At 47.5% G+C, this 25,144-nt stretch overlaps 1 protein-coding gene across 3 annotated transcripts in view; it reads left to right on the top strand.

Annotated features, from left to right (window-relative positions):
* Nucleotides 1–2,733: 2,733 nt before the first annotated feature.
* CRLF1 (cytokine receptor like factor 1) overlaps nucleotides 2,734–25,144 on the top strand; it is a 55,324-nt gene continuing 32,913 nt past the window's right edge. For 2 of the 3 annotated variants that reach the window (XM_077331596.1, XM_077331595.1), the window contains exon 1: nucleotides 2,735–3,059. In XM_077331596.1, the coding sequence (XP_077187711.1) occupies nucleotides 3,005–3,059 (55 nt within the window). In that variant the 5' untranslated portion in view covers nucleotides 2,735–3,004. Of the gene's footprint in view, nucleotides 3,060–25,144 lie in introns of all 3 variants that reach the window. The other variant, XM_077331597.1, reaches the window with a different exon arrangement.

Below are 25,144 nucleotides of genomic sequence, written 5' to 3'. Positions count from 1 at the left end.
TGGCGCTGTGCCAAAGGACGCACGCTGCTTTGCCTGACCTGCTGCCCGCATCAAGCCTCTGACCCAGCTTTTAAAAAACCATCTTGCAAATAGGTTCCCTTATTCCATAGTGAAAAGAGATCCATGGAGAATTGACTCTTTTTTTGCCATTCAATACTGTGCAGAGTTACTCCAATCTTAAAGCCCCTGACTTTAATTGGCTTTGATTGGAATAATCGAATAGGGTTGTGCTGTTATTAACTAAATAACCACCCTGCAGCCGGGATAGGCTCAGAACAGGATTCCGTCCAGTGCTGTGAAGGAGCATGCTCCCTGGATCAGGGCCACAGCCTGTGGAACGCCCCAACAGTGAAGCCCTTAAGCGTGTGTGTTAAATGAATGATCCTGGGAATGCCATTAGGGAACAGAACTTTGTCAAAGCATTTTAACGTGCACCTTGAAAAGCAGTTATTATCTTGAACTGCATAGGAAACCGTTCATTCTTGTGGCTCAGTTTTATGGGATTGTGGAGCCTTTCAGCGGAAAGGCTTGTCCCACTTGGATGAGGGAGCTGAGGGAACAGCGAAGCAAAAAACAAAAGACTTCTTGGTTCTTTTGCAGAGACTGGATTCTCGGTGCATTTTGCAAATTGCCCTGTGCCTTGCTGCCCCTCACCCTAGCCATTGCACACCTCAAAATCCACTGGGATCTCTTTTGCATCCCCACCCCCTTACTCTTGGGATCTCTACTGGGGGAAGTCACTACTCCTCTTCCTTCAGCCTTCAAAGTCTTAATGAAGAGATTTCAAAACAGTGGGCCAGGAGAAGCTGATCTATTAAATAAGGAAAGGCTTCTGCAAGCCCAGAAGGATCCCCCTGCAGAGGATTACCCTCTGGAGAGGTGCCTATTGTAACTCTGCATGGTTCTCTGGTCTGGCCTGAGCTTTGTCCAATCAGCCTCCATGGAGGGAGAGGGCAGTGGCTCTGACATGACTCTGAGTCAGGCCTCAGAAGTCTGGAGTCGAGTATCAGGCTAGCTTGGTTAGACTAGGATCTGGAATACCCAGCTTCAAATCCTCATTTTACCATGAAAGCTCTCTGGATGATCTTGGGCCAATAACTCAATCTAACTTGCAGGGTTATTATGAGGATGAAGAAAATGTAAGGAGATCAAAGTAAGCTGCACTGGGTAACCAGTGGAGAGAAAGGCAGAACAGTAATGAAGCAAAACATACACAACTCCACATGGAAAGTTTAGCAGAATGACCCATGGTCAGAGGAAGGTGCCCACTGTATTTCAATAGGACTAGCTGTGCCATCCATTCGACCAGCACAGGTGGTGGTATTTTTGCTTCCCGGAGGTACATGTGGATGATATGGCCACACGTGATGCAGATGCACAGTTGAATTACCCACCTTCAGTGGATGTTGCTCTTTGCAACTCTGTATGACCCTGGCTCGGCTTCTAGATCAGTAACTGACTCAAGCCCATAGCTGCCTCTGAAAACAAGGTCCAGTGTGCACTCCAGAGCAAATCCTTGAGGATCTAACAGTGAAGCATTTGTCCAGTTTTTCATGTCAAAGACATGTTGCAATAATCAGCGTTTTGGGGCAAGGGACTTAAATATGCATGTAGTTTAGTCCTTCATTGGAGCATCTGAATTCCTTTCTTCTAGGTACTTCAAGTAGGATATCTCTCCCCTTAAAAGGCCAGAGTGAATAGCATATTATTTTGGTATTTTGCCTGCAAAAGTTTGGATATTACCCCCAAAACATGCATACCCCCAGTGTGTGTGTGTGGGTTGCAAGACTGAAGAATGCACAGATAAGTCTGAAAAAACTTTCGTAGAATAATATGTTACATTCGAGTCCAGACAGATTCGTTCGAAGAAGCCACGTCCTTAAGAATGCCGTTGGAAAATCTGTTTCCCCTTTGACTTTCTGTCCCGCAAATAAGTTTGCGGGACAGAAAGCTTCTGACAAACTCAGAATCCTTTTGTGGCACTGGGGGAGAAGCCCTGTGTAAATACAATGCTGGTCCTGCTGAGTCAACCCTATCTTAAAACAAAAATCTGGAGTTAGACATACAAATGCTATCATGCCCTTAAAAGATCTTGTCTTCTGGGCCAGCTCTGGATGAGTCCAGAAGCTTGGATCATCTGGCTGATTGGGATGGAGTGGTTGGGGGGGGGGTGAGGTGTATGTGTGTGGGTGAGCTCTATTCTATTTCTTCCTTCAGCCTAGAGAAACTGGGCGGGGAAAAGCTTTTAAAGTGCTTTTGAGAAGGACATCGCTCCCCCCGGCCAAAAAAAAAAAAAGGCAAAAGGCAAAATGTGACCTACCCTTCCAGACAGTTGAAAAGCAATTTTGAAAGGGGGGGGGAAGTATTTTCCCCGTAAAAATCATGCACACAAAAAGAAATCATCTTGTAACAGTCCAGCCAAATAGCTGAGGAGGTATTTACTACCCTGAGTCAGAAATTATCTTTTCAGAGTGATGATTGAGTAACAGGCGAAGGAAGGTCAAAACTGAGGGGGGGGGGGTGGAAATCAGAAATTTCTTTCTGGGGGGGGGAGTACTTTGGTCTGGGGCTCCCCCCCCTTGTGAGCGAAGAGGAGCAAGATGAGATGTGTGGCAAGAGGGAGGGGGTATCTCATTTGAGCAAAGGCTTGTTAATTTCAACCTCATCCCCCCAGAAGCCCAGAGGGGCGGAGAAGGGCAGGGCGGGGCGGGGAGAAAAAGAGGTATTAAGCAACTTGTCAAGTTTGAACAGCACAGACTTGCTTAGGAAATCCCTTGTTTGGTGCTTTGCTGTTGGCTTTTTTTTTCCTTTTGGAAAGGGAAAGCATGGAGTAAAAATCAAAAGGAGGTCCCTATCCCCCACCCAGTTGCTCATGAAAACACATTTGAAAGGAGCTTTTTGGAGGGGTACAGAAAAGGACCATTGGGAAGGCAGGAAAAGAGTTCCTTAAAGAGGAGAAAAAGTATTCCCCCCCTTAATAGTCTTGTCCTGCTTCTCTTGCAATATGATGAAAGTGTTTTTACTCGGTTTGGCTCTCCTGCCGGTGGATTCTCTGATGTGTAAGTAGAACTCTTGGATTCTCTAATCTGTATATAGATATATTTTTTTATTTTGATTTTTTTTAAGAAGTGAGGAAAGGTGGTAGGCAGATGGTGGTGAGAACCGATGGTGTGAACGAGAGGAAGGGGAGAGAGGCAGCGAGGATGCCAGGCTTATGGAGGCGATGGTGATGGCAGTTTTATGGACGTTTCAGGGTGCTGAGAGCGGAAAGTGGTCGTAAAAGAAAACAATTAATATTATCTTCTCTCATGGCAAAAAGGGGATCTTTTTGTTTATTGTTTGGAATGTTTTTTTAATCACTTAGAATAAAGTGCTGGATAACAAAAATTCATATGGAACCCAAAGGAAAGGCTTTTTAAAAGAAGAAGCAAAAAGGAGATGGAAATAACTCTCAATCATGCCCTCCAAACTTTTAATAAAAACAAGCCAAAGAGTTGAAACCCTTCACCACCAACAAAGAATGATGAGTTTCTCTCTAAACAAAACATTTCTATTTTAAGTGGCTCTTCTGTCTCTTTTAAATGCCTTAGACAAAATGGATTTAATCCTCCCGCACTCTTTATAAAATTGGAAACCACCCACAAAAATGAGAAGGGGGGGATTTTGTCTATCTACAGACATAATAGACTGTATTGTGCGGAGGGGTATATTTGCAAAGAACAGCCCCATTAATAGATTGTTAATAGATCTTTTCTCGGTGAGAAAGTTTTAATTTGGGGGGGGGGACCAAATTCAATGTGCCTCCTTCCCTTTCCCTCCCCTCCCCACCAGTGACCTGTACATTTGATTTTACTCTCCAGAGACAGATTGCTTTCAAATGTTCCTCTGTTGTCAAACTTTATATGTTATATTTGGGGCTTATGACGGATTGGTTTGCCATCTCCCCCCCCCCCCCAATCACATTTTAGCATTCCAGCTTTAAGCAAAAGTAGGATTCATGCATGAAAAGGAAAGAACACTTTTTAAAAATGGCATTCATTACATTCCCCTCCAACACCCCCCCCCCCCATTTTAGCAGACTTTGGAACTTTCTAGTAGTCTCAGCTAAAATGTTTCTTTTGTAAATTATTTTTTTGTGAAGGGGTGTTAGTTTTTAAAAAGCAAATTATCTTTGGGAGAGGAATGTGCTAAGAAAAAAAGGCACCTATCCAAGGGAGGTGGGGTTTGCCTCCTTTAAGCAGTATTTATTTATATATATATATAATATATAAAAGCAGAAAGCAAGAGAACAAAAGAGACTGTGCTTACATGTTACAATAAAACTAGTCCCCCCTCTATTCTAGACAGAGAAAATGTTCAGTTCTCCAGTCCCAATATCTCCCTAGAATAAGAAGGGGGTCAAAGTCATGTGGATTTTCCCACCCCTCCCAAGGCTATGTAATTTATTAAAAGTTATGTAAATTCTGACTTGGCTTTTTTTGCCGGGGAGAGAATGTGTGCTTCTTATTCAAATCCCACCCACCCTTTATAAACTTTATAAATCTTTATAAATCTTTATAACCCTTTATAAATCTTTAATAATGCAGATTTTTGGATCTGACAGATACCGTATTTATTTAAAAGAAAGGCATCCCTGAATGTAAAGCACTCCCTTAAAAAACCTTATGCACACCAAAAAAATATTATGTGACATAATTGTAATTAGAGTGCAAGAGGGAGGTGATTCCCCCTTTTTCCCAGCATACCTGTGAATAAGTGCCATACAAGTCACCCGCAACAAGTGGGAGAGTCTGCCGGGCCCCTTTACACACACCGTCATTTTACAACACTGGGCATCCCAAGGGCACCAAATGCCTTCCTTTTGGCCAGACTTTTATTCTTTCCTGTGCTCTTTGATGGATGGACTTTCTCCACCACCTCCCAAGAAGCTAACATAGAAAATAATTCCCCACGGAAAATAGATCTCCTTAGCAATGATTAAAAACTCACGTTAACCCCCCCCCCATCTAATTTTAACAGTTTTATTTCCTTTACTATGTTTTTCACCTGGAGTTGAGCCCAAATATATGACAACTTAGCTTGTTGTTCCAGTAGGACCTCTGTATCTGTTAAACATCTTTCTTATGCTGTGTACTAATTCATGGCCCAGTATCTGCCTACATATGTGGACTTTTAATTTCCATTTCATTGTGTCTGAAGAAGTATGTTATGACTTGAAAGCTCATACCTTGAATACATTTTTGTTGGTCTTAAAGGTACCATTGGACTCAAATTTTGTTCACTCAGCGTCCAGACCATCAACCTTTTTTTTACTACTTCACCCTATAGAAAAGCTATATCAGTAATTCCTCCAAATTGCAGATTAATTTCTCTCCATGCCCAAAAGTTTAGATCCGGATCCCTTGCAGGAAGAGATAGGGGTCTCCCATTGTTATCCCACAAATCTACAGGTTCCGTCTTGTTAACTGACAGCAGATAACCTACGCAGCAAAATAAAGGCAGACAAATAAGACCATGGGCCTCAGAACTGGGTGTAGAAGATCTACATTTTTCCCCCACAGAAGAAACAGTAAACCGTTCTTCCTGGCCAAGATGTAGAATCGACTTTCCTGCCCGTCTCCACTTCCCTACTGTAAATGAAAATAGGATGTAAATACTTCTAACTATGTAGTCTGTCCTTTAGCAGACACAACCCAAGAAACTATCCACACACATCCCTTAGTCACCCAGTCCTTGGGGGCTAGGAACTGATTGGAAAACTGATTTTATGATGGTTTGGAATGAAGACATAAGATTCCTTGGAGGCGGTGGGGTGTTTTCTACAGTCCCCAGCTACCCCTCCTGTCATAACACAACCTCTTCTTTGTCTTAAGAACAATGGGACACAAGGGGATGTCAGGATCAAAGTTTTCTGAAGGAAACGCTCCTTTCCTGCTATATTCAACTGAACCCTAAAATAATTTTGGAGACTTGTGATTTTGTGTGTGTGTGTGTTTTCACTATCTTTGGCCCAGCCTCTGTGTAGAGATTTTTTTTGTTGGTCATGGAGATAATTATTGACTCAGAAGTCAGGCCAAATTTGAGCTGGCATTTTAGGGGCCCAGGAGAGATCTCGATCCAGAATAAATTTAATCAAGGAATGGGCTCCAAAGGGATGCATTATACGGCTTGGGAATTGCCCTTCCCTGGCTCCTTTAGCCAGCCTTTTATTTGCTGGGGGTAAACATCTTGCAGAGAAAGTGAACATATATGCAAACGCATGGAGTATTTTCAGAGTAGAGAGCAAGTGAATTTCCACCTCTGCTCCCCTGAAGAGCTGTAAACACAAATTAGATGTTCATTCCTGGAGTGAATTTCTTCCATTCCCAGAAGACAGAAGGTGATGGTTTTGGAGATCTTTTGCTTACTCCCCCCCCCTTCTGGAACAGCAAGTTTATACTTCCTTTGCGCAGTGAGAAATTTGTCTGAGGCAATGTTTTCGGAGAACGTGTGATGGGTCTCCAGGCCAAGAAAAACCGCTGCTGCTGCTGGGATGGTAGGACACCCCTGGGCTGAACAGTCTGTCCCGGGAACACAGTTTCCTAACACTTCACATCACATGGATGGGGGTGAGACATACCCCCCCCTCATACCGGAGGCTCAGAAACAACACCTGTGTCATCCAAACTCCTATGTGCGGATGTGCCCCACCTGTGGGAATTAAGGTAGAAAGGAGCCTTCCTGCACCCCTGGCACTTTAGATTGATTTGTTCCCCTTTTCTCCAGGAAGATGGTAAAGGAATCCTCTTTAAAATATGGATTCAGATGAGTAACCACGTCAGCCTGAGGCAGCAGAATGAAGTTGGAGTCCGGTAGCACCTTTAAGATCAATGACGTTTAATCCTGCGGATAAGCTTCTGTGTGCACGCACGCTTCTTTGGATACAGTAAAACAGAGGCCCCAACCATTAAATATGGGACATTTCCAGGAAGGGCAAGTTAGATCTAAAACTGGATTGAGGCTATTGGTAAGACCTGTGGACCACAGCAGCTGTAACTAAGATTGGATTAAGCCAGCCTTTTTCAAGCTTTTGACTGTGGAGGAACCCCTAAGATATTTTTCAGGCTTCGAGAGACTCTGGAAGTGGTCATGGAAGTAAGATGCAGGAGTCAGCCAATCAATCCATCTATCATTTAGTGTTTTTCCATTGGGGAGAAAGAGACTCGGCCTGCGGGGAAGGGGGCTCCAGGGGCATCTAGTGACATTGGGGGCCATCCGAGCTTCTGGGAAAGGCTGCGGAATCACTGGGGAACTCTCGTTTAACCCTAGGAGTCGCTGGAACTCTGGTTGGGAATCCATGGATTTAGGCAATTGTTAACACCTGTAAATAGCAGATTATCATACAACATAAAAGTTCACAAGAAGACATGAGAACATTAGCGTGTGTAGTGAAATAAGAAACCTACCTCTCTGTTAAAAACATGATTTAAAATAATAACCACATTTTAAGTATCTCTTGTACCAGGGATGGGCGTGGACAAAGACAGATCCCTTGCTCCCTCCTTATCTCTTGTGGCGGAGCTGGCCAGGCCTGCTGCCACAGCTCCCAGACCCATGGAGGTGGCGCACCTGCTGCCTCCACCCAGAGGGTCTTTGGCTGACTCCACGCACAGCAGCTTTGCGGCAGCTGCCTGGACCCACCGAGGCTGCACAGCTGCCCCCCTTGGCTGTATCCTTGGCCTCCTCCACTAGCCACCCCCTGCCTCTTCTAGTGTGCTCCCTGGTGCAGGACTACAGACATCACACCCATATTCACATTCACTATAGGGGGTGTGCTAGAAGATGTGTTTCACATTAAAAAAATGTTATTTTGCAGAAACAGTCCCTATCCACAGTGTAGAGGACAAGCAAACAAGATGAATAGGGGGAAGGCTGAAAAGTCTGGGACATGGGGAGGGACATGAAAGGGGTTTATAAAATTATGCATGGGATAGAGGGCTGGGAGTTTCTTATAAGTAAAATACTGAAGGGTCAATCACAAACAATTCTCTTGAGGAGGAAAGATGGAAGGAGCCTAAGGAAGCCAAGGTGGCTCCATAAAGAGCTGTCAAATGATTTGAGGAATGCAAAAGAGGGATTTAAGAAATGGAAAGAAGGCCTAATTACCAAGGATGAGTATAAACAAATAACCAATAATTGGAAGACAGTGCTAGAAAAGCTAAAGCTCAATATGAGCTTAAGCTAGCAAGAAGTGCTAAACATAGCAAAAAAGGCTTCTTTACTTATATTTCAAGTAAGAAAAAGAGTAGGGTCATGGTAGGACCACTGTGAGGACAAGAAAGTGAAATTATAACAGAATAGGGAATGGGTGCTAGCGGGGGTGAAGGGGCCGGGGCAGCCAGGCCCCCGCCCCGGCCCCCGGCAAGGGGCTCGCGTGGGTGTGGGTGGCGGAGGCAGGCCGGTGCTGGAGGGGAGAGGGAAGGTGTTGGGGAGGGCAGGGACAACAGTGCAGCTCGGACACGGAGCTTTGGAGTCCTGGTGGCGGTAGGCAGCGGCAGCAAGTTGGGGCCGGGTGTGGCAGCATGTTGGTGCGGCGAGGAGGGCGGGGACACGGCTGGAGGGAGCCTCGAGCGGCACGGCAGCAATCCCGGAGCAATCCCTGGGCGAAGGTTGTGTCCGCACTGCAGGTGGGAAGGCGGCTTTAGAGAGCGGGACCATGGACGGGGCCGCGGGGGAGGTGGGCGCGCGGACGGCGGCGCTATTGGGGTGGTGCCTTGGTGCATCAGGGCTCCGCGACGACAGTGGGTGGAAGGGCAGGAGCAGGAGGGCAGGGCGGCAAGGAGGGCAGGGACGGGGACGGGGATGGAGGGAGCAGAGGCAGGGATCCCAGGGCGATCCCCGGAGGAAGGTGGGCTCCTCTCGGCATGCCGGGAGGCGCCTCGAGGGAGCCAGGCCAGGGGGGGCCGCAGGGGAGGTGGGTGTGCGGGTGGCCGCGCAATCGGGGCGATGGCTGGGAGTCTCGGGGCGATGACTGGGAGGCTCCGCGCCAACAGCGAGTGCAAAGGGGGTGCGGGTGGCACGCATCACACACCGTCCAATAGGGCAGCGAGGGGCGGACTGACACGCGGAGAGGCCAATTGGACTCTCCACGTGTCAGTCGGCGGGGGCAAGAGCCGAATCCGTGAGTTTTGATCACGGACTTGGCCTACCCCAACCCCTCGTACTGCTTTATTAATAGGGAAAGATGAAGAGAGGGCTGAACTGCTTAACTCCTATTTCTCCTCAGTCTTTTCTTGTGAGGGAAATAGTGCTCAATGTGGAAAAAGCACAATATGGAAGATGGGAATGGCGGCCTAAGATCACTGTTGGGGCAGCCCGCAAACACCTGGTTTCTTTAAATGAAACAAAGTCTTCTGGGCCAGATGAATTGCATCCAAGAGTACTAGAAGAATTTGCAGATGTAGTCTCTTAACCTCTGTCCATTATTTTTGACACTTTCTGGAGAACAGGTGAGGTGCCAGATGATTGGAGGCGGGCAAATGTTGTCCCCATCTTCAAGAAAGGGGGAAAAAAGAGGATCCGGGTATCTATCAACCTGTCAGCTTGACATCTGTAGCTGGCATAATTTTGGAACATATCATCAAACAGTCAGTCCTTGGAGCAGCTGGAACAGAGCTGTGAATTTTAAGACTCAGCACGGGTTTTGCAAGAACAAATCATGCCAGACCAACCTTATCTCTTTTTTCGAGAAAGTGACTACCTTGCTGGATTAGGGGAATGCTGTGGACATAATTTATCTGGATTTCAGTAAAGCGTTTGATAAAGTTCCACATGATATTCTTAACAAGTTTGTAAAATGCGGTATGGATCCTAATTCTGTCAGGTGGATCGATAACTGGTTGACAAATCATACCCAGAGGGCACTTGTAAATGGTTCAGCATCTTCTTGGAAAAGAGTGACAAGTGGAGTACCCCAAGGATCTGTCCTGGGGCTTGTGTTGTTCAACTTATTTATAAATGATTTGGATGAGGGGATACTTAGTAAATTTGCAGACAATACTAAACTGGGAGGGGGAAACAAAATCAGAATACAGGATGATCTTGATAGGCTCTAAAAGTGGGCTAAACTGAATAAAATGAAGTTCAATAGGGACAAATGTAAAATTCTGCATTTAGGTAGGAAAGGCCAAATACACCAATATAGGATGGGGGAGACTTGTCTTGGCAGTAGCATGTGTGAAAAGGATCTAGGATTCTTAGTAGACCATTCATTGAATATGAGTCAGCAGTGTGATTCGGTGGCTAAAAAGGCAAATGGGATTTTGGCCTGTATCAAATGTGTCCAGATCACGGGCTTTACTCTGCTCTGGTTTGGCCTCACTTGGAGTACTGTGTTCAGTTTTGGGCACCCAGTTGAAGAGGGATATAGACAAACAGGAGTGTGTCCAGAGGAGGGACCAAGCCCTATGAAGATAGGTTGAGAGACTTGGGAATGTTCAGCCTGGAGAAAAGGAGGTTGAGAGGGGACATGATAGCCCTCTTTAAGTATTTGAAAGGTTGTCACTTGGATGAGGGCAGGATGCTGTTTCTGTTGGCTGCAGAGGAGAGGACACGCAGTAATGGGTTTAAACTTCAAGTACAACGATATAGGCTAGATATTAGGAAAAAGATTTTCACAGTCAGAGTAGTTCAGCAGTGGAATAGGCTGCCTAAGGAGGTGGTGAGCTCCCCCTCACTGGCGGTCTTCAAGCAAAGGTTAGATACACACTTTTCTTGGATGCTTTAGGACAGTGGTCCCCAACCTTTTTATCATCGGGGACCACTCAACGCTTGACAATTTTACTGAGGCCCGGTGTGGGGGGGAGGTAGTTTACTCCTCTACTCTCATCCACTGCTCTAACGCTCTCTGATCGCTATGGTAATGTTTAAACATCCCTTCAAAATAAGATACAGACACGCCACAACAATGAACATAAGGTACATTTTATTTTCATGGAAATTTTAACTCATGACAATGACAAATCAATGGGAACCCTGAGCTTGTTTCTCTGCAATGAGATAGTCCCATCTGGGAGGGATGGGAGACAATGACACCCAAAGTGTGTTGTAAAGGGCCGGGGGGGGGTGAAGTAAAGGGGGAGAAGGGGTCCTTTGCGGCCCACCTCCAATTAGTCTACGAACCACATGTGGTCCACGGCCCCCAGGTTGGGGATCGCTACTTTAGGATGCTTAGGGCTGATCCTGCGTTGAGCAGGGGGTTGGACTAGATGGCCTGTATGGCTCCTTCCAACTCTTTGATTCTATGATTCTATGAGGGCAACAAAGATGGTGAGGGGTCTCGAGACCAAGACATATGAAGAACGGTTGCGGGACCTTGGTCTGTTTAGCCTGGAGAGGAGACAACTGAGAGGGAAGCCATATAGAGGATGGAGCAGAATTGTTCTCTCTTGCCCCAGAGGGACGGACCAGAATGAATGGGATGAACTTAATTCAAAAGAAATTCTGTCTAAACATCCGGAAGAAGTTTGTGACAGAGCGGTTTCTCAGTGGAACAGGCTTCCTCAGGAGGTGGAAGTTTTAGAAATGTTTGGAATTTAGAAATTTTTAAACAGAGGTTGAAAGAGAGGCTGATTCTTAAGGGGCTTAAGGGGCTTAAGTGGATGAGCGATAGGGTTCTGAATGTCCTGCATAGTGCAGGGGGTTGGACTAGATGACCAAGGAGGTACCTTCCAACTCCATGATTCTATGATTCTGTGAGAGAGTTGACAAGAACCTATTCTCCCAAAATCTTAGAATTCCAGTGCATGCAATGAAACTGACAGGCAGTAAGTTCAGGATGGACATAAAGGAAAGACTACTTTACACAGAGAGTGATAAAATGTGGAATTCACCTCTAGAGAATGCGGTGATGACGACAGGAATAAACAGTTTTAACAGGTGATGAGATTCATGGAGGATAAGTATCAGTAGCTGCTGGCTGTGGTGACTGAAGGGAACCTCCACAGTCAGAAGCACTGAGCCTCTCAATCCCAGAACCAGGAGGAAACTTAAAGGGGAAGGCCCTGGCCTTTATGCCCTGTTGTTGGCTGTCCAGGGAAATGGGTTGGCCTCTGTGTGAGACAGTCTGCTGGACTGGGTAGACCACTGGCCTGATCCAGCATGACTCTTTTTGTGTTTGTTTGTTTGTTTATGATTTCTATCCCGTTGCTCCCAGCAAACTGTCTCGGCAGGATAAAACCCAAATAAAAACATAAAACAATTAACTCCAAAATCCCCTAATAAATGGCTGCTGTCCGGTGTCAAAGAGTTCCCGTGTGCTGGCTCACCATACCCAGCAATGGTTGGCTGGTGGAGTCCCCAGTTCTTCTACTTTCTCATCTGTTCTTACAATGGGAAGGCCTCAGCCTCTCTGCCCTGTTGGTGGCTTTCTAGAGCAACTGGCTGTCCTCTCTGTGCTAGGATTGGACACTTCGGTGTCCGAAGAGGCTGTTCCCGCTCGAAGCAGCCAGCTGGCACGTGTGCCCCCCCCCCCATCCTGCGCTGACTGATTCGGGCAGGAACAGCCACTTTGGATGCCGAAGCACCCAACTCTAGATGCTAGACTAGATGGAACCCCGATCCAGCAGGGCTCTTCTGATGTTCTTATCAGGGGAAACCTCACCTTCTACGTCCTGTAGTTTGGCCCTCCATAGAAACTGGTTGTCCAGTGTGAGGCCACCAAGCTGCACCCCCACCTGGAGTGCCTGGCAGGAGACTGTGCCACGCTGGAGGCGCTGCTGGAGTGGCTGGTAGCCGAGTGTGGGCATCTGCAGGAGGAACAGTAACACCGGTTGGGGGTCTCTGGCCAAGCTGCTCACTCTCCTGCGACCCCTGTGAAAAGGTTGTTCGACCCCCAGGTTGAGAACCACAGCCCTAGAGGGCCAGGCAGACAAGTCTGTTGTGGCAGCCATAATAAAGCAGGAGTTGAAAGGAACCAGAAAAGCCAACCACATTTTATTCCAGCTGCAGTTTCCATGGACTCGTGTTCTCTTGGAATAAAATGTTTTTGGGCTTTAAACTGCTGCTGGGCTCCTGTTCATTTGGTCAACAGCGTGTAGAAAGTGTAGCAGGGGCCAGGTTTTCATGGTGGAGTCCTTTCAGATTGCAGTTCGACTGCTGTGTGGCAGGAGGAATTTTTGTGACCTGCACATCCACGGTTCCGAGATCTGGTTGAAGCTGGAGGCTTGCAATCCATGGTCATATATTGGTGGCACTGGTGGTGGTGGAGAAGGCTGTCAAGTTGCTGTCAAGTTCCACTTATGGCAACTCTGTAGGACTGAAAAGACATGGTTTGCTATAAGAACACAAGAAGAGCCGTGCTGGATCAGACCAGGGTTCCACCTATTCCAGCATCCTGTTTCACACAATCAGTTCCTTTGGAGGGGCAACAACAGGACAGAGAGGCCAAGGCTTTTCCCTGATGTTACCTCCTGCCTCTGGGATGCAGAGGCTTAGTGCCTCTGAATATAGAGGTTCCTGTCACTCACTACGGCTAATAGCTACTGATAGACTTTTCCTCTGTGGATCTAATAGCTATTGAAAACTGTCTGTTTCTGTGGCCATCACAACATCCTCTGGCAGCAAGTTTCACTTCTCTGTGTAAAGAATTATTTCCTTTTGTCTATCCTGAACATACTGTCCTTGAGATTCATTGGATACCCTCAAGTTCTACTATTTAGAGAAAGGGAGAAAAATTTCTCTTTGTGGAATGGGCTGCCTCAGTAGGTGGGGAGCTCCACCTCACTGGCCGTCTTCAAGCAGTGTCTGGATAGACACATATCCTGGATGCTTGAGGCTGATCCTGCATGGAGCAGGGGGTAGGACTAGATGGCCTCTGTGGACCCTTCCCACTCTGGGATTCTGTGAATCTAGTTCAGCCGTGGAATGGGCTGCCAAAGGAGGCGGGGAGCTCCCCCTCACTGGCCGTCTTCAAGCACCAGCTGGATAGAGATTTCTCCTGGATGCTTAAGGCTGATCCTGCATTGAGCAGGGGTGGGACTAGATGACCTGTCTGGACCCTTCCAATTCTATGATTCTATGACTCTATGAACTCTCTGCACCCCATGCATAATAACAGAAACTTCTATCATCCTCCCCCAGTTATCTCATTTCTGAACTGAAAAATCCTAGACCTTAAACCAGCTTTTCTCAACTTTTTTACCATTGAGAAACCCCTGACACATTCTTTAGGCTTCAAGAAACCCCAGAAGTGATGCAATTGTGCAGAATATGGTTGGGAAGTACAATTGTGTACATGCCCCCCCTTCCCACCCCCAGGCTCATTATTGGCCATTTTGGGAGGGTTCACATATATGGTCTTATCACCTGATAACTGTTTAACAATTTTTTAAAATATATTAAAAATTAACTCCCACTCATTCCGGAAACCCTTCCAGAGCTGTCAAGAAACCACAGAGTTTCATGAAACCCTGGTTGGGAAAGCCTGCTGTAACTGAAAAGCTCTGGACTCTTCAGACTTTTCTCATAAGGAAGTGGCTCCAACCCCCAACCATCTTGGTTGCCTTCTTCTGGTCTTTTCCCAGCTTTTTTCTGCTCTGTGACATGCTTTTTGGATATACAGGGACAAAAACTGTCGACAGTATTCCAGATGAGGCCGCACCATAGTTACCCTTGCCTGCCTCTCCGTAGTGACCCTGGACTTGCTTCAGCCAGCGTGGTACTGTGGCTTGTGGCTGAAATACATAAGGCCTGCTGGGTGACCTTGGGCCAGTGCCAGTTCTCTCAGACCCTTTCAGCCTCCTCACAGGGTATCTGTTGTGGTGAGAAGAAGGGTAAGTGATTGTACGCTGCTTGGAGACCCCTTCATGTAGCAAAAAGTGGGGTACAAAAACCCAGCTCTTCTTCTCTTAGTAGACTTCCATCCAAGTGCTAAGCAGAGCTGATGCTGCTTAGCATCTGAGCGTGGGTGAGAGCAGGTTAACCTTGTGAGGGCAGAGCCAAAAAGGCGCTTAGCCATTGTCTGCAACTACATAGTGACCTTGGGTTTTTTGGGTAGTTTGCTATCCCAGTGCCGAGAAGGCATCACTTTGCTTAGGTCCCAAGATTTGCCGAGACTGGGCTAGCCTGGCCCCCAGGTCCTTTACTAGAAAGTGAGGCCTTTTTGCAATACGTGAGCCTGCTTGGGATCCAGCTGCAGAGGGGGAAACTGGTTGGCTTTTCTGTTGCTTCAGCGTTGTAAAACGTCTCTGCATCCCAGACTTTTAAGAGGACAATTGGGACTGCTATATTAGTCCAGCTGTGTTGTAAAAAAATCCCTGTGATTTTCAGTGGTAGGATAACCTGGACCAATGAAGGGCTGGGGATTTTTGCACAGGGGACGTACAGCTGGGTCAGTTCCCATCCTGGGGAGATTCTCCTGTGGCCAGCCCATCAAAGGATGTGCACCTAGGCCGGGGTCTGCCAAACATGGGCTCTCCAGATGTCCATGGACTATAATTCCCATGAGCTACAATTGTAGTCCATGGACATCTGGAGAGCCCCAGTTTGGCAGCCCCTGGCAAAGGTTATTGCCAAGGGCAACCTTTTTGAGCCTGGGGGGTCCCTTCAGAATTCTCCTGTGGCATGGGGGGAGTAACAAAATGACCACCATGGGAGGCGGGGCCAGCAATACAACAATAGCTGCGGATTTCCATCAGGCACACTGTAAAGAGCCTCATGCTATGGCGGCAGCCACTGCCAAAGCAATGCTTTCAAAAGTCTGCTCCACCAATCCAGATTCCAATGGCTCATCAGAAACCGTGCTGACCCCATACCTGACCCTGTCCTCTTGAAGGGCACCAGGGAAGGCCTGTTTTTGGGGACCCTTGGTTGACAGACAGTGATACAAAAGTGATCAGTTCCCCTGGGGAAAATGGCTGCTTTGAAAGGTGAAGTCTATGGTATTATGCCTCATTGAGGTCACTCCCCTTCCCGAACCAATCCTTTCCTAGGCTTCACCCCCAGTTCTGTAGGGCCTGTAAAAGGGATCTCATCCACAAAATATTTGGTTGAGGCAAACTGACCAAACAACATTCACTGGTCCCCCCAGACACCCCCCCCCCCATAGTCATCTGAATCTAAATCAACCTCCCTCTGGGTTTAAGTTAGAAGTTATAAAAGTTATTGTCGTATTATAAACTGTTGTAAACTTGGAATTCACTGGGTTCCAATAATGGGATTATTGTGATTATTGTTATCTTGAATCCACATGTTATGTAAACCGCCCTGACTCCTATGGGAGGGTGGTATAGAAATGGACGAGAATGCTGGAAGGGAAGGGAGCATGTGAAGGGTGGGCGCTACTCAAACAGGAGCTATTGCATGCTCAATCCATGACTATCCCAGAAAGACGAAAACACTGCAGGAGCTCTAAGAAGCCTATTTGGATGAACAGAGAACTTCAAGAGGAACTAAGAAAGAAAAGGAAAATGTTCAGGAAATGGAGGGAAGGACAGAGCTCTAAAGAAGAGTACCTACAGGTTACTAGGCACTGTAGATCAATCATCAGAAAGGCCAAAGCTGAGAGTGAGCTAAGACTGGCCAGGGAAGCCCACTGTAACAAGAAAAGATTTTTCAGTTATGTGAGGAGCAAACATAAAGGCCCATTCCGCACAAGGACCAATGTTTCCAATTGGTTCCTGAAAGCGGAAACGCTATTTTTAAAAGTGCAATCTCGGCGTTACACATACCTGCCTTTGTAGTGGAATCCAGTAGCGTTTCAATCGTTTCCCACAGGTTTCTGGTCTCGCAAAAATCGCTAGAAAGGAAGCGATTTTTTCTGTGCTTTGTCCCGCCCCTGGCCGTCAATCAAACGAACAGCCAATGGGCGGCTGTTATCATGCTCCAGAAAAGCCCCTTTCCCTTTAAGAACAGCTTTTTTTAAAAAAAGAAAAGAAAAACACACGTTGCAACGAATATTTCTTGATTCCTCCTAACGTAGAGACCCATCTAGCTGGTGTGTGAGCTGGCGAGTCATCGTTACCACGCTCCCCCGAGTGAAGAAAAAAAATCCCCCCCCCCTTGCACAGTCACGATTTTCGGCCGAAAATAAAGGGAACTTGCAAATGCGGCTGTGTTGTGCTTGGGGACTGGGGGGAGCTTTAAAGCAGTTCTGTCGAGGGACTGTAGCTGGAAAAGCCTCGCTGGGTGAATGAAGGCTTGCCGGTTCGTTGCTTTATGCTCGCCCCAGGCTACAGATAAGATGTTTACAGGGACAATGGCAACAATGTACCACAGCTGGGAGAACATGCAGTGTGAAAGCGGAGGGATCAAAGGAGGGGGGATCAAAGAAATACTACAGAGCCATAAGCATCCTGGTTACATGGGAAAGACAGCAAAAGCACAGCACACAAAGATGGTGTCTCTCAGATTCAATGAAATCAAACATGGCGGAGAGCAGAGACTGATCCTGACATTCCTCCGGTCCAAAAACACCTTTCCCCCTCACCCCCCATCTATGGGACGAGGATAGTGGGGAAACTTCCGATGGAAATCCCGCAGCAATATTGGTGGGTACTGCAGTTAGATCGGCCCCATAGACCACTTTAAACGGGGGCACCCCAGTGGACGCGTGGACCCCGTTGTTGTAGGCAAATTCAGCCAGGGGGAGGAGGGAGACCCAGTCCATCTGCTGATGGTTAATGAAGCAGCGCAAGTATTGCTCCAGGGTTTGGTTCACCCGCTGGGTCTGGCCATTCGTCTCCGGGTGATAGCCCGACGTAAACGCTTGCTCCATTCCCAGCAGCCTCAAAAGAACCCTCCCCGGGATCCCGTGCAGGCGATACACGTGTTCAATGAATAACGAAGCCAACTTCGGTGCAGACGGCAATCCCGAGCACGGAATGAAGTGGGCTTGTTTGGAAAAAGCATCCACCACCACCCAGATTACAGTTTTCCCATGACTGGGCGGTAGGTCAGTAATAAAGTCCATTGTAATCTCTTTCCATGGACATAAGGGTGTGGGCAAAGGCTGCAGCAGCCCCTTCCACTTGTCCCCCATAGGCTTAGCAGTAAGGCACATGGGGCACCCCTGAACATAAAACTCCACATCCTTCCTCAAGGTGGGCCACCAATAACGCCTGCGTACCACGTGCAGAGTTTTCTTGGGCTTGTCGCCACCCAGCTCGGCCGCCACACGCAGACACCTCTCCACTTCCCTGGCCAGTTGTGCCCAACCCATCACAGTCTTGGGGTCGTCCAGGTGCAGGCATTTTTGCGCTAGATCCTTGCGCAGCCCCTCTCGGGAGGCGCGTACACGTTGAGCCTCTCCCCAGTGCGGGACCGCCACGGCCAGTTTCCGGAACTCTCTGGTGTACTGGCTCACCAACCAGGCGCCCTGCTTGATCGATTTCAGGCCAGCCTCCGCCATTTCCACCTCAAACGGGTCCTTGAACCGCTCTCACATGCAGCGCATGAAGTGATCATAATTGCGCACCTCCGCTGGCGCAAAGCGGTACAGGTCGCCGAACCACTTGACGGCCGCCCCTCCATGCAATCGCCGAAGCGAATGCGCTCAGCGGCGTCTTGGAACGTGAACCCCACCTCCATCATGTAGGCTTGGAGGTGGACTAGAAACCTGGGGAACGCATTGGGGTCCCCAGCGAAACGGGTTTTGAAACGGTACAGGCGGCGGAGCTCTGTCTCTCTGAGCTGCGGCGGTAGCTGGGGTCTGGCGGCAGGATCGGCTGGCCATCCACCCCAGGCCGCCCCGCCTGGCGGCATGGGAGGAATTGGGGCAGTGAGCCCCCTCGGTTCTCTGGGTCCGACAGAGAGCAGAGGTTGATCCTGACAAGAATATACAAAGACAATAGGGCACCCAAAATTCTGAGCCACCCTGATCCTATGGATCAAATGAACTGGAAGTTGGGATCTGGTGTTCAGTCTTTTGTGATATACATCAGTTACTAATTTTTCTTTTGGCATGGACTTAGATTGGGAAAATTAGACCATTCCATTTGGATATAAATAGGATTCTGGTTTAACGAGGGTTAAATTAAATTTTCACATTCCAGTCAAGCCCAAATTTATAATCCTGTGTAAACTAACAAAAGTACAATGCTACTGAGGCAGACCAAAGGCCCATCTCGCCGAGCATTTTGACTTTTTGGGGTACATTGCCTTTGAATGTGGAGGCTTCTGTCTAACTATCACACCAAATAGCCCTGGCTATGAATGAGTAATCCCTTTAAAAAGCCATCTTAGTGACGATCTCCACATCTTGTTGCAGTGAGGTCCACATAAGAACAGTCCCTGTTCTCTATTTCAGTGGTCCCCAACCTTTTTATCACCGGGGACCACTCAACGCTTGACAATTTTACTGAGGCCCGGTGTGTGGGGGGGTAGTTTACTCCTCTACTCTCAACCACTGCCCTAACGCTCTCTGATCGCTATGGTAATGTTTAAACATCCCTTCAAAATAAGATACAGACACGCCACAACAAGGAACATAAGGAACATTTTATTTTCATGGAAATTTTAACTCATGACAATGCCAAATCAATGGGAACCCTGAGCTTGTTTCTCTGCAACGAGATAGTCCCATCTGGGAGGGATGGGAGACAATGACACCCAAAGTGTGTTGTAAAGGGCCGGGGGGGGATGAAGTAAAGGGCCGGGGGGGGAGGTGTCCTTCGCGGCCCACCTCCAATTAGTCGACGAACCACATGTGGTCCGGGGCCCACAGGTTGGGGATCGCTACTCTATTTAACAGATAGGGAAACAAAAGCTGGGGAACAGATCGTCGAACCATTGCTCAGCTTCTTTGATAATTCAACCCGGCAGCATTTATTTGCTTTTCTATATTTATGCCACACCCTTTCAGCAAAGATATGAACTAGGTGCGAAAGGCAACCATTGAGAAAGGGTGGTGCTTGGCGCAAGCAGCAGCTGAGGCACAAATTCTCTTTGAGACAACACACCTGGGTCAGCCCATGTTGTTGTTGTTGTTGTTGTTGTTGTTGTTGTTGTTGTTGTTGTTATTATCATCTTTTGATTTATTGCCCGCCACTCCCTTATGGCTCGTGGCGGGTTACAACATTTTAAAAACCCCAATAAAATCCATTAAAAATCCCTCAGCAACGACTACAATATAACATTATTAGTTAGCAAGCTAACCTGGCAAGATCAGCTAATCAGCCTCCCCCTCCTACTACTAGCAGGTGGAGAGGGGATAGTGATGGTACTAATCCCCAATCTCAATCCCGGGTCCCGGGGGGGCATAGATGTTAGCCTCAGCCTCAACCGTAAACCTGGCGGAAGAGCTCCGTCTTGCAGGCCCTGCGGAATGATGGAAGATCCCGCAGGGCCCGCAGCTCTCCCGGGAGCTCATTCCACCAGGTAGAGGCCAGGACCAAAGGCCTGTCCCCCAGCAAGCCTGCGTAGGAAGCAACATGGCAGGTGGACTGGAACCATCTCTGGGACAGAAAATATTCTTAGAATCATAGAATCATAGAGTTGGAAGGGGCCATACAGGCCATCTAGTCCAACCCCCTGCTCAACGCAGGATTAGCCCTAAGCATCCTAAAGCATCCAAGAAAAGTGTGTATCCAACCTTTGCTTGATATCTTGAGCAAGCCTTGATATCACTTTCCCTTCTCACTGAACTGACTCTTAATCTATAAACTCTAAAGTCCCTTTCCAATGATTATTCATCATTATAGAATAACTATATTAACATATGAGCCTCTTGTGGCGCAGAGTGGTAAGGCAGCCGTCTGAAAGCTTTGCCCATGAGGCTGGGAGTTCAATCCCAGCAGCCGGCTCAAGGTTGACTCAGCCTTCCATCCTTCCGAGGTCGGTAAAATGAGTACCCAGCTTGCTTGCTGGGGGGTAAACGGTAATGCCTGGGGAAGGCACTGGCAAACCACCCCGTATTGAGTCTGCCATGAAAACGCTGGAGGGCGTCACCCCAAGGGTCAGACATGACTCGGTGCTTGCACAGGGGATACCTTTACCTTTATATTAACATGGATTGGCATAGAGTCTACAGGCCACCAATTTCCAAGATTTTGAACCCATTTATATGGCTTACTTTCCACAGCATGTTGAAGGCACTTCCTAAATAAAATAATGTCCAAACATTAAGAGTAGACCCATAACATTTATAATTAATGAATAAATACATATGACAGTAAAACAAACTGCAACCAAGACTTTAATTTTAAAAATTAAGCAAGTTGTTCCTTTTTCAGAAAGCCGTTCCAAAGTGATGAAAAAGAGTTTACAAAATACCAATTTTGGAGAGACAAAATTTGCCTGAGAAAGTGTGCCTGCACATGAAAGTTCAAACCTTGAAGCTGATGTGCAGCAAGTTCAGGGATATTTACTGTGTGCCATACTGATGCCAGAGCATTGAGACGTTGGGGAGGAGCTATATGTTTTAACCGCCATCGTTTCCTTGTAATTCCTTGTACTTTGTAGTTTTTAGGATTATTAGTATAATGCTATGAGGTTTTAAGATGTAATATTGTTGTATTATGTCCAGTTTCATTGAGTGTAAATCGCCACGAGCCAGCTGTGCTGGGAGTAGCAGTATAAGAATGAAACAAACAAACAACACCAGAATCCTGGCTACTCTGGTCTGGAGAAAATTCGCCTTCTGACCCCAAAGTGGCGAGAAAGGGCCACAAGAGCCAAGCACTGACACAGTCCCTTCTGCCCACCCACTTACAATGTAATTTTATAGGATTGTGTGTGTTTTCTCTCCTCTGCGTTAAGCAGGGGGGAAACCCCTTCTCTGGCTTACTAGACAGGGATGCCAGCTTCCAGGTGGGACCTGGGGATCCCCTGGAATTACAGCTCATCTCTAGATCACAGAGATCAGTTCCCCTGGAGAAATCGGCTTCTGTGGAGGGTAGAATCTACGGCGTTTGACCCCACTGTGGTCCCTGTCATCCCAAGGCTTCAAATCTCCAGGTATTTCCCAGACTGGATTTGGCAACCATATCCTCTGCATCCCTGCTAGTGGGGGGGGGTGATGGACACCTGGCATCCCTATGTTGACCCATTATCAAGCCAGTGCTTCAAATCTACCCCCAGCAGGACAGAATCTTCTGAAAAGGGGAAGGGGATGCTTCTGACGGAAACATGCCCCCCCCCAGTTTAAAATGGTGTCCTGTCAGAGGCGATATTTAACTCTAAAGTAATCACCAAAAAGACAATACCTATTTGGGCTTACGAGAAAAGTCTGGGCATACAGATGGAAACATTTAGGATTGAAACAACACCCTGTCTTTTAAAGCTGTTTTTTTTCAGTTGCTTTGATGTCATTGTCTCTTTGCAACTCTCTTTGTTGCAGGATGATTTTTTCCCCAAAAGGCAGAGAGGATGGGGTTTAAAAAGTCTTTTTTTAAAAGGCGGTTTGAAGTTTAGCCAATTATAAGAGCCCCAAAGGTTTTTTTTTTAATCATTTACAAAAGTACCCCTTCCCCAATAAACTGGACAGGTTTTTTTGTCTGCAAAGCTCTTAATTAATTGCAACCAAACAGCTGCAAAACCTGCCCCCATCCAAACCATCATTATGGACCCCAGACTCCAGTTTAGGAAATTCCGGAAGATCTGGGTTAAGATGGTAAGGAGGGACAGTAGGTTGCAAATTTCAGGTTGTGCACTTTGGCACCGTTTCAGCCGCCTCGGCGATCACCGAAGTCCAAAGCAGCACGTAGGAGGCCAGCGCCGTGGCGAGGGGTGATGGTGCACAAGCCGGTGGCTGCATGCAGGTGTGTGCCTGCATGCAGCTGGTGGCTGGTGCGTTGCTGCCACCCCTCCTCTCCGCGCTGCAGCACTGGCTGCCTTGAGCTTTGGTGATCACCGAGGCGGCCAAACTGCGCCAAACTGCTCAACCAATGCCATAGAGGCCACCATCCGAAATAGCCACATTCTCTGGGGGAACTGATCTCTGTCATCTGGAGAACTGTCATCATTTCCAAGGGATCTCCAGGCCCCAGCTGGAGGTTGACAACCCTGATTAGGCACCCTATCCTCTTTCAGGGGTCAGCTTGATGGCTCCAAACCAATTTTATTGGAATGATTGTTTGTGTCCTCTGCAGACGGGACTCCAGTAAGCAAGGGGTGCAATTAATTGGACATGATTTCTTTAAATTAGGAGACCACTTGAATGCTTCTGGCATAATTTCACGTTATCATTCTAATTAATTGAACAATGACTGAAACCAGCCTATCCTGTGGTGATGTGTTTCTGGAACTGCCAAGTAATTACTCTTGAGGGGTGAAAATCAAAGAGATTGCCTAACGGATGGAGAGTGGAGGGAAGCAAGCATACTAAAATGTGTTTGTGTCTGTTTATAAATTGGGCTTTCCTTCCCCCACTTCCAGCTGTTTAAAACCCAAATAATAAAAAACGCAATAAAACCCAGCCATTCAAAGGAGCAGAATAAATGTTTCCGACACCTTGAAAATGTGTTTTTACTTTTCAGTATTACTTAGCACCTGATCAGTAATTTTTTGTTTTGTTCTGTTTAAATCCGAAAGCCGTAAAACCTCTCGCAGGTATACTGGGAAGGCCAGCATACCACGTCTTGGCTGTCTTCCCCTTCTCTCCCCTTTCTCAAGCCCCCTGCTTCTTCCTCTCCAATTTGAAAACTTCACACCTTTCCCTTTTAAAACACATGTTCCAGTCTGCAGTCTCTTGGCAAATGGTGTGTGGGGGGGGGGGGGGAGGAAAGGAAGGACCGTGGCTTTAAAAAAACAGCCCAGGATGAGAAAGATGGCTGGTTTTCTGACCAGCTTTTCTGGGAACTTTGAGACTGTTCACTTCACAGGGTTTGGTGCTCTCTTACTTTGAAAAGCTTTGTTTGGGGCAAACACCTCCCTACCCAGATACTTCCTTCAGAATTGATTGGCCTTTTTGAGGCCTATCTATAGGTTGGAATGAATTCTCCCCTCCTGCTGTTCCAGTAACTGTTGGGTTGGATATTCCAAACTGTAACGATTCTAGGGTTGGTTTCAGGCCCCATGGCAGCTCCATCATCCAGATGTTTATTTGTTCCATTCTTTTGCAAAATGCTCCATACACAGCCTGAACTGGAGAGAGTTTTCTGCTGTGTTAGTTCTGTTAGATCTGTCAGCCGCATTTGATGTGGTCAGCCATGAGCTACTAGCATGCCACCTCACCGGGACAGGGATAAGGGACACAGCATTATGCTGGACATGCTCCTTCCTCCTAAACCGGACCTAGAGGGTGGCGTTGGGGGGTGAGTTATCGAGCCCATTTGGCCTTCCTTGTGGAGTTCCACAGGGCTCGGTGCTCTTCCCCATACTTCTTAACATCTTTATGTGCCCTCTGGCCCAGCTGGTCAGGGTCTATGGCTTGGGCTGCCATCAGTACACTCATGACACCCAGCTATATCTCCTGATGGACGGCCGCTCGAATTCCCCCCCGGATCGATTTGCCAGATGTTTGGAAGCCATGGCTGGATGGCTCGAACAGAGCCGTCTGAAACTCAACCCTGCCAAAACGGAGGTCTTGTGATTTGGGGGGAAGGGAGCAGATCAGGAAGCGCGGCTTTCTTCCATCTTCACCAGGCCCGGCTACTAGCGCCCTACCTGTCTCCTGACCACCTGGCCACAGTGCGACAGTCACCTATAGTAGCGATCCCCAACCTGTGGGCCGTGGACCACATGTGGTCCTTCGACTAATTGGAGGTGGGCCCCGAGGGACGCCTTCTCCCCCCCCCCCCCGGCCTTTACTTCATCCCCCCCCCCAGCCCTTTACAACACACTTCATTGTTGTGGCGTGTCTGTATCTTATTTTGAAGGGATGTTTAAACATTACCATAGTGATCAGAGAGTGCTAGGGCAGTGGTTGAGAGTAGAGGAGTAAACTACCCCCCCCACCGGGCCTCAGTAAAAGGCGTTGAGTGGTCCCCGGTGATAAAAAGATTAGGGACCACTGACCTATAGAATAGATTTCTGTAACTTGCTCTACGTGGGCCTACCCTTGCGCCTGATCTGGAAATTGCAGCTGGTGAAAAACAGAAACATCTTGGACGACCACATCCAGCCAGTGCTGAGGCAGCTGCATTGGTTACCAGTTGCTAGCCGGATCAGATTCAAGGTTTGGGTTTTAACCTTTAAGGCCTTCCGCGGTCTGGGACCCACATACTTGAGG

The sequence above is a fragment of the Paroedura picta genome, chromosome 4 (genome assembly GCF_049243985.1).
Source record: "Paroedura picta isolate Pp20150507F chromosome 4, Ppicta_v3.0, whole genome shotgun sequence".
Taxonomy (NCBI): Eukaryota; Metazoa; Chordata; class Lepidosauria; order Squamata; family Gekkonidae; genus Paroedura; species Paroedura picta.
This window is presented reverse-complemented; position numbering and strand designations above follow the sequence as displayed.